This window comes from Ipomoea triloba, chromosome 7, assembly GCF_003576645.1.
Source record: "Ipomoea triloba cultivar NCNSP0323 chromosome 7, ASM357664v1".
Classification (NCBI taxonomy): domain Eukaryota; kingdom Viridiplantae; phylum Streptophyta; class Magnoliopsida; order Solanales; family Convolvulaceae; genus Ipomoea; species Ipomoea triloba.
The window spans coordinates 6,103,159-6,116,873 of record NC_044922.1 but is presented as its reverse complement, the minus strand read 5'-3'; the positions used below and the strand labels follow the sequence as shown (position 1 = coordinate 6,116,873).

General features: G+C 33.6%; 1 protein-coding gene and 2 non-coding genes across 3 annotated transcripts; 2 read left to right on the top strand and 1 right to left on the bottom strand.

Annotated features, from left to right (window-relative positions):
- Positions 1 to 2,171: 2,171 nt before the first annotated feature.
- Positions 2,172 to 4,625, bottom strand: LOC116026138. The gene is made up of 4 exons (XM_031267590.1): positions 4,411 to 4,625; positions 3,683 to 3,920; positions 3,525 to 3,588; positions 2,172 to 2,928 (listed from the first exon to the last, which is right to left on the bottom strand). Exons 2-4 carry the CDS (start codon positions 3,841 to 3,843, stop codon positions 2,617 to 2,619), a joined length of 537 nt encoding a protein of 178 aa, XP_031123450.1. The 5' UTR covers positions 3,844 to 3,920; positions 4,411 to 4,625; the 3' UTR covers positions 2,172 to 2,616.
- A 4,418-nt stretch (positions 4,626 to 9,043) lies between these two features.
- On the top strand, positions 9,044 to 9,116 carry TRNAK-CUU. The gene has a single exon. It is a non-coding gene; the product is annotated as a tRNA-Lys (tRNA).
- A 1,724-nt stretch (positions 9,117 to 10,840) lies between these two features.
- Positions 10,841 to 10,912, top strand: TRNAP-AGG. The gene has a single exon. It is a non-coding gene; the product is annotated as a tRNA-Pro (tRNA).
- The last annotated feature ends 2,803 nt before the right edge of the window (positions 10,913 to 13,715 follow it).

The window sequence follows — 13,715 nt, the reverse complement described above, 5'->3', positions numbered from 1 at the left end:
GCACACCATCAACAAACCAAATTTTAATTTTAATTTTTTTCCAAAAAAGAAAAGTAATTGCACGCAATAATTGTGTGTGGACCAACTTGAAAGAATCATAATCCAAATTAATCTTGTTTAACTTATCTTCGTGAATGTCAAATATTCAAAACTTCTGTAAAATTTTTAATTTTATCAATATTTTTTTAAAAATCTTTTCAGTTAATTTTACATTTTAAAAATTATAATTGTTTTATACTTTTATACCATCAATAATCTTTTAGGGTAAAATTAATTGTTTTTTAATAAATTACCATTTCTCTAAGTAAGCTAAGAGTCAAACTCTACTAGCGTGATATAAACTAAATCAGGGTTTTCTGATAGAAAGTGAGGACTAATCTCAATTGTCATCATAATTCATTAATGGTTGAAGGTTTAAATAAAAAATAATACGAGGTCAATTTTATAATTATTGTTAAGAAATATATCGTGGTGGCATGACAGTGTATATCATCATATAACTAAATAGTACATTATCAATTACATGTACAAGTTTTTCTAGTGCACAGTAATAATTACGAAAATATCAACATTTTTTCTTAATTTATAGCCTTTGATCGTCTTAATTACATGTTCTCATAGGAAGTCTAAAAAACTAATAAGATTTTTTTTGAAAGAACCAAAATCAATTAATTATGTGAGAGATGGGGGGGGGGGCTCCAACCCAACTACGAAGACCAGTATCCAAACGTGCTGCCCGGGCAAGGGTATGAGCACACACATTCACTGATCTATTGATATATCTAATGGCAAAAGCTTGAGAATTAGAAGAAACAGAAAGACTATCTCTAATCACATTATTGGCATAAGATAAATCAAGAGTAAGATCATTGAAACTACACCAAACTTATTGACAATCGGTTCGAACGCAAATTTTCTGCCAGTATTCCTCCTGTAGCCAAGAAAAAGCCTCCTTGGTAACAAGAGCTTCGGCGAGATAGGCTTCACTAACGGTCTTAATGGGCTAGAGATAGCAGTAAGAAAGGAACCAGTATACATACGAATTACTGCACCAAAAGATGCAGCATATTTGGTGACCGACGCATCAACTTCACAAATAATAAGATTAATATTGCAATTAAATTGATACGGACTATAAGTTTATGACAGCATGGTAAACAAATATGCTAGATGGAATAATGTCCAAGTGGTTGCAAAATTCATGAAGGACACATATGGAGATATGCTATCCAAGAAACGTCAATTTCATATCGTTGTAGGTCAGAGGTAATGTCTGATACGTAAACTCAAAGTCCACCCAAAATGTTAATGAATGCCCTCAAAATAAACTTTTAAAAAAAAAAAAAAACCTTTAAAATAAATAAATAAATAAACCCACCATTATTGACTATAATATTTAGTTTCCCATTCAATCAGAGACTATAATGTCATTTTCATAATTAATACAATGTAACCAGTTGTAATTTCATTGCATTTTGTTTTTTTGTCTCACCTCTATAAAATTTGAAAGTCAATTCATTAGATAATAACTTTAACAATTTAATAAGATAGCAATTTATCTGGTAGTCTTTAAATTTCATTAAATTAAAATTAATTTTATAACACAGGGTTATGTCATGAACTAGAGTAACACTTGTGTGGTCAAGTAAGCACGTAGTGACTTTTCTATATGAAAAATTATGAAATTGAATTTCAGTGAAAATAGTATTGACTATTTGTGTTTCAACAGATTAAGAAAATATAAATAAACAAATACTACAATATACTAAAGTGAGTAGTAATAAAAAAAATTCTAAAACACATGACTATGTCATGAACTAGGGTAACACTTGGGTGCGACGTCTCATAGTTCTAATCCGTGAAACGGAACAGATCTTTGATTAATAAATATCGGATCGGATCTTCAACCTCATTAATCAAAAATTTGACCCGTAATACAATCTCACACAAAATTTTGCCCAAACTAATATTAAAGTCAAAATAAAATGTTTAAGTTATTAGAATCAAATCATAGATTGAGAACTAACTATAACTCTATAAGCTCAAAACCTCCTAAACAAGACCTACATGAAAATAAAAATAGTAATAATAATAATAATAATAATAATAATAATAATAATAATAATAAATCTACTATATCAAGAGATAAAACTAAGATTAAGAATTAAGAATACATGTAATAAAACTCTGTATTATATTCCATTTAAAAAGGGAAATGAGTACAGTGGAGGACTCAAGAACACCAAACTACACATATTCTTCACAGAATCTCTGCAACACAAGTTCTACAAAATGGACACAAATCTTCAAAAACCCTCCCTCCCTCATTCATACTTACATCACAAAGAGGGATTTTCCTCTCAACTAAATATTATCATTAAAATCCTAAACTCCTCTCATAATCAAATACTTACAGGCACAACACAGCCCTCTAAACATATTTACACTGTGCAAAAGGGATCATATATCATGCTGGCTTTTCACTCAATCATCTCCTCTGGAAATTGCTAAAAATTCTTCATCTTCCTCTTCTTGTTTTTGCTGCTGCTAATGGACTCTCTCTATTTACTTAATCTGCCTTGTTCTCTTGTTTGTTGTATTGGGGATTTTAGGGTTTCAGGCCAGTGCGGGGATGCTGCAGTTCCTGCGATCCCTGTCCAGGCAATCAAAACCCTCGATTCTCACTGCCGGCTTGTTGCCAAAATTCACTCTTGCGCACCCCTCGCTCTTCCGGGTGGACGACGGAGATGATGCAACGACGCCGGAGGGAATCGGGATTGCCCGCGGCGACACCGGGGCGACTTTCTCGTCCCCGAACCGTGTGTCTTGAACTAATGGGTTAGAAACTCTGCTCGGCGGAGACCCGCAAAAAAATGGGGGCGACGAGGCTGCCTGCGCTGCCGATGCTTGCTCTGCACCATACCCACCCTGCCCAACAAATTCATCTCATCAAATACAATTAACATAGGACAACTCCAATCAAGTTAATCACACTGTTAACTTGGTAACCAGAATACAAGTTCGGACTCTAGGGATTGAGCTAGCTTATTGGCCTTCTTGATTTGAATTGACGGGATTACCCAATGCACTCGGGTAGTCAACCCAGCCATGTTGGTCGAGCTGTTGACTTGGTTACAAGTTCAAACTCCCATAGGGGCGACCTATTGGCCTTCGTGATTTGAACCGACAGGCCCGTGCACTTGGGTAGTAACCCAATCATGGTGGTCTATCTGTTACTTGGTTACAAGTTCATACGCCCATAGGGGCCACCTATTGGCCTTCCTGATTTGAACCGACAGGATTTACCTAGTGCGCGGGTAGTCAACCCAACGAGGTTAGTCGAGCCGTTGGGTTGGTAATCAAGTTACAAGTTCAACTCCTAATAGGACGAGCCTATCGCCCTTAGTTTGAACGAATAGGATTTACCCGGTGTACTCGGGTAGTGATTGCGGATTTTCCTCCAAACTAAACATAATCCCTAACATGGATCTAAGTATATGATTGGGTTTTAAAGAAAAGTATACCTTTGTGAGGATGATGTTCAGTAGATCAGATCCAGATCTGGAATCACAAACATCCTGCTGATGGCTGTCGGAAAATCAAGATTTCAAAACATCAATACAGAATTCCTACTAAAGCTTCTAATCCAGCAAGAAACAGTAGCAAAATTGAGGAGAATTACCTAATATGCCACCGGAGAGATCTGATAGGGTCGTTGACGACGGCGTTGAGGCCGAGACGGCGGGGCTTAGGGCAGACCACGGCGTTCCTCTTATCGGAAATCGAGCTCCTCTTCTCCTCACAGGCAACGAAAGCGCTTTGTTGAACCGGAAAGTGATTCATTTTTTTAAAAATTGCTTTTGTTTTCCTTTATTCCTTTGAGATAATTACAAGATGTATACGAACAACGAAACAAAAACCTGATTTCAAAACCAAAAACACGGAAGTTAAGGATAGAGATCGAAGACTAAGTCACGGATCTGAACTACCAAGTATTATTTAATTTTTTTAAAATTTTTTTAATCAAGATAAAGCAGCCAGATTTGTCCAAAGACACAAGAAATTGAAAGGTCAGAATAAGCTCACTACAATTAATATAAAATTATATAACCAAAAATCCCCATCCAGATCTAGAGAGATTTCAGAGACCAAAAAAAAAGTCAAAAATCATCACAAAATCAAACTGAAAATCGAATTTCAAATCGATACAGCTAAAGACACGAACTTTATTCAGAAAAATTATTTAAACCCCCCAAAAAAATTCAAACTTTAACCTAAAACAGAAGAACAAAATTTGCCCTAAAAACCCAGAAAAGTTGGGTAATTCTTCCCAAGCTAAAGCAGTTCAACTAGTCCTAGAGAGCCTGAGCTTCATATACATAGAAAGACGAAGATAGAAGTGGGGATTACCTGAGCGAGCTGTACAAAACTGTATGGTAAAGCTAGAAGGGGAAGGAGAAATTCAATTCAAAACATGAAGGGACAGAATTGCAGACAGGGAAGAGAGAAAAAAGGGTCAGTTTTTGACAAGAGTAAAGAAGGTTGAAGAGGAGCGGATCTGTGACATTTATTGAGAACAGATGCGATGACAGAGATTATTTATTTATTTATTTATTTATTTTTATTTGAATTTTTTACTAAAAATAAATGTGGAAAGAGAGAGAGAAAAAGAGGTTTACGAAGAGGAGGGGGCAAGATCTGCAGCGCCTGCAAAAAAGAAAGGGCAACGAAAACCTAAAACTAAAGCATGATATTTTTATCTTTTTAAAAATTTTATTTAATTTATCTTTTGAGTTGATATTTTTTTTTTAAAGAAAAAATTATGGTTTCTGACATCATCTGTACGGAGTTAATATTATTTTATTCGGTTCATGCAGGCGGTGCCTCCGGCTAGACATCGTATTGGTATTTGATTTGAGGAGGCGATTGTCGCATGAGTTTTTTAGTATATTTTAAACAAATAAGATCTCGAATTTCATTAGAGGCTTAAGAGATGATTTAATTATGATAAATTATTTTTAAATCCACAAACATTTTGTTCTGGACCAATTAAACCCACTGACCTGTTAGTGACCTATAATTGTAGATTTGTAGGTCAATTAAGTTTTTGCCAACCTTACGGCGAACCACCGGCCAAACTCCGGCGAACCTTAGACAAGTTAGACCAAAAACAACCATCGATGGCCGTTACGGTCGCCGCCGGAGCCTTCTCCGGTCGACAGAGATTACGACCAGTTTGGTCGCCATCTCTAGTAGACGGGGACTGGTCGCCATCTCCAGTTGACGGAGATAGCTTCTCTATCAACTGGAGATTGCGACCAAGTCGCCTTTTTTGGTCGTCGACCGTTACAGTTGCCGACCGCTGTTTTGACCTAACTTGCTTAAGATTTGCCGGAAACCTAATTGACATGCAATTACAGGTCACCAACAGGTCAATGTGTTTAATTGCTTCAAAATAAAATATTTGTGGATTTAATTGCAACTTTCAAAAGTTCAATAGCCTAATTGACTTCTTAGCAAAAGTTTGAGGGTGTATTTGACCATTTTCCCTACATATAATAATAGCAAAATACACATATATACATAGTATTACAATAAAAAGAATACTGTAATAACGGAAAAGTTAGGGGATCAAGCTTGCCAGCCCTTGAATCTCCGGATCTCCGCCAGTGATAAAAACAACAATAACAATAATAATCTTCATTGTTATGGCAACTAAAAGGTGAAAACTTCATGACAACAAAGTTACCTTTATCTCCACAAAGGGGTGGTCAGATAATGGCTTATCAATTAAAGTTTGACTTGTTTGACAAATGTTAATTGTTTGACTTAGATAAACAATTCTTGGTTTGGCTTATTGATGTCAATTTAATAAGCTGAAAAATGAAAAAATTACTTTGAGGAGCTTATTGGTATAACTGTATAACTTTATTGCATTTTCTTTTTAAAAGTTTAATTTATCATTAATAGTTGTTGGTTATTATTGTCGTGTTTATATTTATTTAATTTTTATTCAAATTTACATTTTTTATAATCATTAAAATTCACCTAGAGCCCGATATTCGAATTGATATATATATATATATATATATATATATATATACACCATTGTGGTTGAATTAATGTTAACAACTTATTTTCATTCTATTTTTATTTGCATTTATATTTTTAATGTTGAATTATTATTAAATACAAACTATTTTTTTTATAATTATAATGTTATTAATAATAAAATAAAAAAATAATAGTTAAAATAATTAATAACAACAACAATAAATTGTGAAAGTAATTTAAGAGTACAATTACATAAATAGCACAACATACTTATGTTCTTATAAGTCATTTTACAAGTTATCAACTATGAATAAATTTGTTCAAAAAAAAAACTATGAATAAATAAATAATTACTTTACTAAACTAGTCAAACCTGTGACCTCTCACGGACCACAACTATGCCGCTTGACCACAAGGCCTTTGGCTACTTAAACATCTTTTTATAGCCAACTAATTCTACCAATTGGTCAAAACAATTAACGCAATCAGCTATTAAACTATTAGTTAATTGTCAAACACCCACAAAGTTAGTGGTCATCAACGATGGTTAGTAATGGTTAATTGCAGTGGGCAGCAATGGTGTTTGTTGGTGCGAGATATGTTATTAAAAGGAAAAATAAAATTATTATTGTTGTTGTTGATGTGAAAAAGTCATAATTTAAAAAATATATATTATACAAGCCAACAAATCACCTCCACTAAGGTTCAAACCCACCCCTTTCGTGTGAAGGTGCAACCAAGTGCCACTAAACCATCTTTGATTGCCAAAAGTGTTAATTACACTTTTTTTGGAATTCAAGTGTTAGTGTGAAACTTTTTCCAATTCAAGGGTACAACTAAATGTTCTCAGTTGTCTTAAAAAAAACATTCTCAAATAATTTAAAGTTTATTTAACTCTTTTTATTATTTTAAGTCGATGTAAAATATTATATTGTTATAACAAAATGTTAAATGCATGAAAACTAAATTATAAAAAAAAATCATAAATACACAAATATTTTCATAAATACTAGCAAGCCAACTTAGAAATACTAACCAAAGAGTACAAATATCTTTCTTTTACGAGTTTAGTGAGATTCTATATACCAATTCATTATCGTTTTCAAATTGTAAAATTACCATTTATCAAGAAGAAGGAAGGAATATAAAACCCAAGTAACCACCAATATCTATAAACATTGATCATCCTCTTAATTGCCAATTCACTCATGGTGACATCCAAACCCGAGTCCTCATAAACTTTGATATTATCATCAAATCTTGTCAAATCAAAGCTCATGAGCAATTTCAACTTAGATTTCGATTTTGGTTAGCACTTAGCATAAGATGTTTCCCTTGCCAAACCATTCACAAGGCTATATGTTACTCCCAAAGATATTGTGACTCATATTTTGATTGTTTTAGACGAATAAGGTAATATTTCGAACGAATGAATTTTTCAACATCTTTCAACTAAAAAAATGGATTGAATAGTTATACCATGGTAAAACATAAAAATAAAATTAAAAAAAGAAAAACTCAGGATGATTTTTGACAATATTTCCTCGTTAAAGAAAAATCATGAAAGGGATAAAGAAAATTATCACAATTACATTGCTAGATAAAATATTACCAAATTTATATTTATTGACCAAGTCAAATAATAAAAATCTTGGCGGGCCCGAATCGACCCATAACCCAAAAGATTAAAAAACATTTAATTTTTTTTCTTTAATTTCTTTAGTTTAGATTTACTACATTTATCAATGGCTAATTAAAATATGGATTGGATTGAGCCAAATCAAACAATAAAACTTGTGTCCAAGCCAACAACCCAAAAAATATTTTAAAAATTAAGTTTTTTCCTTCAATTTATTATTTTAAAATTATTACATTTATCAATGTTTGATTAAATATGAATTAGGTTGGACTGAGCCGAGCCAAACAATAAAAATCTTAGCATGTCCCACATTCCAAAAAAAGTAAATTTTTTTATTCAATTTCTTTAATTTATAATTATTATATTTATGTATGTATTTTTTTATATAATAAACTAAAAATTATTTATTTACATCTTTTATTTATTATAATTGATGGGGCCATGGGACTCCCAGGGGCCCATTTTATTGGATAAGTTTTGGCCCAACCGTCCAAGCGGGTATCCATCTTTATAGGTGAGGTGTTGGCCCAATAAGAATAATGAGAATCTATTGAGCTAAGAGAACAAGGAAGTTTGGAGCAAAAAATATATAAAATGTGCTATCATGGGTGTTTGAACCCACAACCTCAAGCATAACATCACTAATTCTACACCATCAAACCATTCATTGGCGCCGTCTGTGGGGAACGCGATTTATGGTGGACCCGGTCTTGATAAAATCATCATTGGCGCCGTATGTGGGAAACGCTACGAAAAGCATGCACTCCTAGTTTCTACCCATTGTTAGCAGCATGGAACAGTCATCATTCTTGAATACTCTGGCTAGGAAGATGGTTTTTAAGCAAACATCAGTTTCACCATTCGACCTGAGAGTGTTTTAAGAAGTAGGGTGTTGATCATGCAAGCAATTTAAGTGCCACTTGATCATCACCTGAAATGGGTTTGACTTTCACATGCTGTCAAAAATCATGTTTTCCTCGAAATAAAATGCATAATTCAAATAATAGTAAATATGAAATTGAGAAAAATGACTGATAATTGCATGCTATGAACAATGAAATAGTAAGAGTTGATGAAAATCTTAATTAATGTTATGGTTACATTACTCAACTAGTTATTATTGACTACTAAAATTTGATAGATCTTCTAAATCTCTAGCGAATATTTTTTTTTTGACTAATCCGCCAATAATCTGGTTAGCAAAAAATAAAAAAATTGATTGAATTGAGTCTAACTCATCTGCACACAGTTTACCAATTTGGTAGGATGATTCCTTAGTAGTCTTGTAATTCTACAGACTTTATGATTTCAATCATTTGTTATGTAAATGTTAGAAAGTTTGATCAACAAGCCCGTCTAGCTCAGTTGGTAGAGCGCAAGGCTCTTAACCTTGTGGTCGTGGGTTCGAGCCCCACGGTGGGCGTTCTTAACTCTTTTGCTATTACCCAAAAGTTGAAGCATAGATGTCCACTTAATTGTAAATTACGTAATAAAAAAGGCAACAACACTAATTCTATTTTAAATCTTTTGGTAGTATTTCCCAAAAGTTTCGCATAGATTTCCGCTTAATTGCAAATTATGTAATAAAAAGGCAGACTTAATTGTTAACTATGTAATAAAAAGGCAGACTTAATTGTTAATTATGTAATAAAAAAGTTTGTATGAATACATGCATACGTTCAAGAAAAGATAGTTTTGCCATCAGACTTAACGTAGTTAGTTTGTCATCTAACTTAAAGGTCATTATTGGAGGCGGCAGTGTGGAGTTCAAATTCCACTAAAAACATGTATGGAAAAAGGGTTCAAAGATGATGAAAGGTCTATATTGGTTTTCTTGTACGTACACTTGTGGGATGATTGCGCGACTCGCGTGCAGTGGCTCTAGAGACGAGGTCCTGTGGGTTTAGGATTAGTCCGATGAAATTGTGGTCAACTAAGTTTTAGAAAAATAAAAAATAAAAGATGGTTTAAATTCGTATAAATGCATCGTCTATATGGTTATTAATAAAATATCAATTGCTTTGAGATAATAAAGATGTTTTGAGTTATTCAATGATTGAATAATATGAATCTCTAGTCAAAGTATAATGAAGTTAGAATGTTATGATTATTAAATGAGTTTGACTGAATTGGTAATGACTTTTACCCGTTGTTTGATCATAATTTTGAGATAACAAAGATGTTTTTTTTTTCTTTTCTTTTTTGAGAATATAAACTTATATCATTAAATCAGAAGCAATAATGTTCACAAGGAATAAAAGATGAGAGTACAACCACTCCCCGCAACCTGACTCAGAAATGACTTCCCTAGCTAAAGCATGGGCTGCACGATTTGCAGATCGCCTAACAAAACGAAAAATTACATTGTGAATCTGGGATGTAGTTTCCTTTACATCGGCAATAATAAAACCAAACGAAGAATTAAAAGGTTCCGATGATAAAGCATGAAAAACTAATTGATCGAGAATCTGTCTCTACATCCATGTCTCCAATGTCCATCCCCTTAATCCAACTTAGTGCCTCCCGAATACTCACAGCTTCCGATCCGCCTCTTTAACACTGAAATACCTAACAAATTGTTTGGCTTTAGCTGCAATAAAATAAACTTAGTGCCTCCCGAATACTCACAGCTTCCATCTCCAATGAATGAAAAATATGAATCTTATTGTAATCATAACCTTTAGCTTGTAGCCATCTCTGGAGAAACGAATTATTATTTGTAATGAACATCATATAAAGTAACGAAGAAGAAAACAATGTAGAAAGGAAGTGACATGGACTTTTCATTCATCATCATCTAACCATATAGTACATAATACAAGTGAGTATATATATATGATTAAAATCGTAACGGAAAACATAAATGGAGACATAAATACTACTATTACATAATAATGTCCACATAATGATATATTTATAACACTTCCCCTTGAACATTATTTGTGCACGATCTTATCTCGTTAAAAACTTGTTAGAAAAACTCTGTGGGAAAAAAACCTAAACAAGAAAAAACATCTTCAGTGAATGGTATGTTAGATATCTCAATTTTCTTACAGATACCTCTGTATTGGTTGCGAGCAAAGTGCTGTTTTAAATAATTTAACATGAATAATACAATGCATGAGAAGACTTCGAATAGTAAAGCGTGGGCATTTGGTCTAGTGGTATGATTCTCGCTTAGGGTGCAAGAGGTCCTGAGTTCAATTCTCAGAATGCCCCTAAAACATTGGTTTGAAAAAATAAAAATATACATTTTATATCAAAAGACGGAAATATCCTAATAGTTAACAGTAGTTTAATGGATGATCAAAAATGGTCATGCCACAATAAAACTAATTAGGACCAAAATAGGATGTTTTGGAAAAAAAGACTAAAAGTGTAACAACATCGTACCTATAAATCTAGGACCAAAAATGGAATTAACTCAAAAAGTAATTATGTTTCATTATTGGCTGGTGGTCATAATATATTGCTAGTTGTCATTTATGACTTTTAAGTTATTTAAGTTTAAGTTCTTTTTAAATAGCCAAGACCTTGTGGTCTAGTGGCACCCGGTTGCACTTCCATATAAAAGAGGTGGGTTCGAGCCTTAATAGAAGTGATATTGACTCTTTGTGCTTTAGTATAGGCCTGGGCATTTCGGTTCGCGTTAACCGAACCGAACCGAACCGAAAACCGATCGTTTTTTTTTTTTTATTATAAAATATATATATATTTGGGAATATATTAGATTAATAGATTATTAGGCAAACCCTAAGGCAGTCCAGTCCACGACAGAGCAGTTCTCGGCTTCACGCACGCAGCTCTCCTACTCCGACCTCACGCACGTCGCAACTCTCACGCAAATCTCCGACTCTGAAGTCTGACCTCTCTTCATCTCCGACCGGCTGGTGCTGGTCAGCTTCTAAAGTCTCTTGATGGCGGAGGTAAACTTTCCTTAGTCTTTTTCTAGTTAATATCCTATAGCTTACCGCCTTGACTTACGCATAATGTTCTTGATTTTAGGCCTTTAGGATATGATTTTGATGTTTTAGTTTTTCATTTGTAGTTTTTAATTGTTCATTTGTTCTTGTTCTAGGATTTTGAAATTTTTTAAATTTTTTCACTTTGATTTAGGGTTCTTGAATTTAAGGATATAATATCTGGCTATTTGAGTTTCAACTTGCCAATAAATCATCATAAATATTTATTCTAACTGAAATTGAATTCCAGTAACTGGAATGAATTCCAGTCCAGTGAACTGGAATTTTCACTGGACTGGAATAACTGGAATGAATTCCAGTCCAGTGAACTGGAATTGAACTGGAATTTAATTCCAGTTCACTGGAATTCAATTCCAGTTCACTGGAATTCAATTCCAGTCACTGGAATGCAGTCAATGCACCACTGGAATTTTAATCTCAAACTTTATTTTAGATTTTTAGTAGTTTGATTGTTATTTTAAATTATAAATTTGTAATAATTTTTGTTTTATTAAATATTAACTATAGATGGATGACTCTTCAACTTGTAATCAAGACACTCCAAGTCCAAATGAGTCAATTGAACCATCGGTCGGACAAAAAAGAAAACGTTCAAAAAGTGGACTTCCACCAAAACCAACGCCTTCAAGGTCGGATGTATGGAATCACTTTACTAAATTTGAGGACAACAAGGATAAGTGTAAATGCAATTATTGTCATAAAGAGTTTAAGTGTCCAACAACTAGTGGCACTAGTAGCTTGAAAGCACATAATCAAAGATGTAATGCATTTAAGGACCATCTTGATAGTGCAACTCAACAAAATCTAACCGTACATGAAAGTGCAAGTGTTGTTAAGGGTGGTAGTAGTAATCTTGTGGCGGTTGGGTTTAATCAAGAAGCTTGTAGGAGGGCAACTGTTAAGATGATTATTATGGATGAATTGCCTTTTTGTTTTGTGGATGGAGATGGATTTAAGGAATTTTGTAAGGTTGTGTGTCCGAGATTTATTATCCCTTCAAGAAGAACAATCACAAGAGATGTAGTTGAATTGTATATAAAAGAAAAAGCTTTACTTAAGAGCATGATTAGTGAGTCTAGAGTTTCTTTAACTACTGATATATGGACTGCAAGTACTACTACTGTCAGTTATATGGTTATCACTGCTCACTATATTGATGTGAACTGGCAATTGCATAGAAAAATTATCAGTTTCAAACCAATTTCTGATCATAAAGGTGAAACAATTGCAAAAGAACTTGAGAGTTGTTTGATTGAATGGGGTATCAACAAGGTTTTTACTATCACGGTTGATAATGCATCGGCCAATGATAGTGCAATTAGGCTTTTGAAAGTTAAACTGAAGTGTTGGAGAGAGGATCCGTTGATATTAGGTGGAGAGTTTATGCATGTGCGTTGTTGTGCACATATTTTGAATTTGATTGTGAAGGATGATTTGTCAGCTGTGGGTAAAAGTGTGGTTAGTNAAAACTGTGACATCTAGTCATTGTTTCACTGATATATGCACTATTGAAGCAAATTTGAATGCTTTCATTAATAGTAAAGATGTCAATATGAGTACCATGGCTTATGAAATGAAGAAAAAGTTTGATAAGTATTGGGAGGGGCTTGAGATAAATAAACTGCTGATTGTTAGTAGTGTGCTTGATCCGAGGAGCAAGATGAGTTTTGTGACAATTTGTTTTGAAAGATTGTATGGCAAAGATACCCCAAAATGTATGGAAATGAAAGAAGCAATAGTGGAGGTGTTGCGCAAGTTGTATGAGGTATACAGTGTATTGCATGCTAAACCAAGTGGAGGTACCAATCAAAGTGTGGGTGGAAGTGGAAGTGGAAGTGGAAGTGGAAGTCAATCTTGTCAAACTAGTGAATCGGTTTTAGATGTTGGTGTTACTATTGGTGATGTTGTGCCAATTCCAAACCTTTTTACCACATACACCAATATGGTCCGTGAAAAGGGAAATGTGGAGAAAACATCAAATGAGTTGGATATATATTTGATGGAAAATATTGAAATGCCAACTCCTAATAGATTGGGTA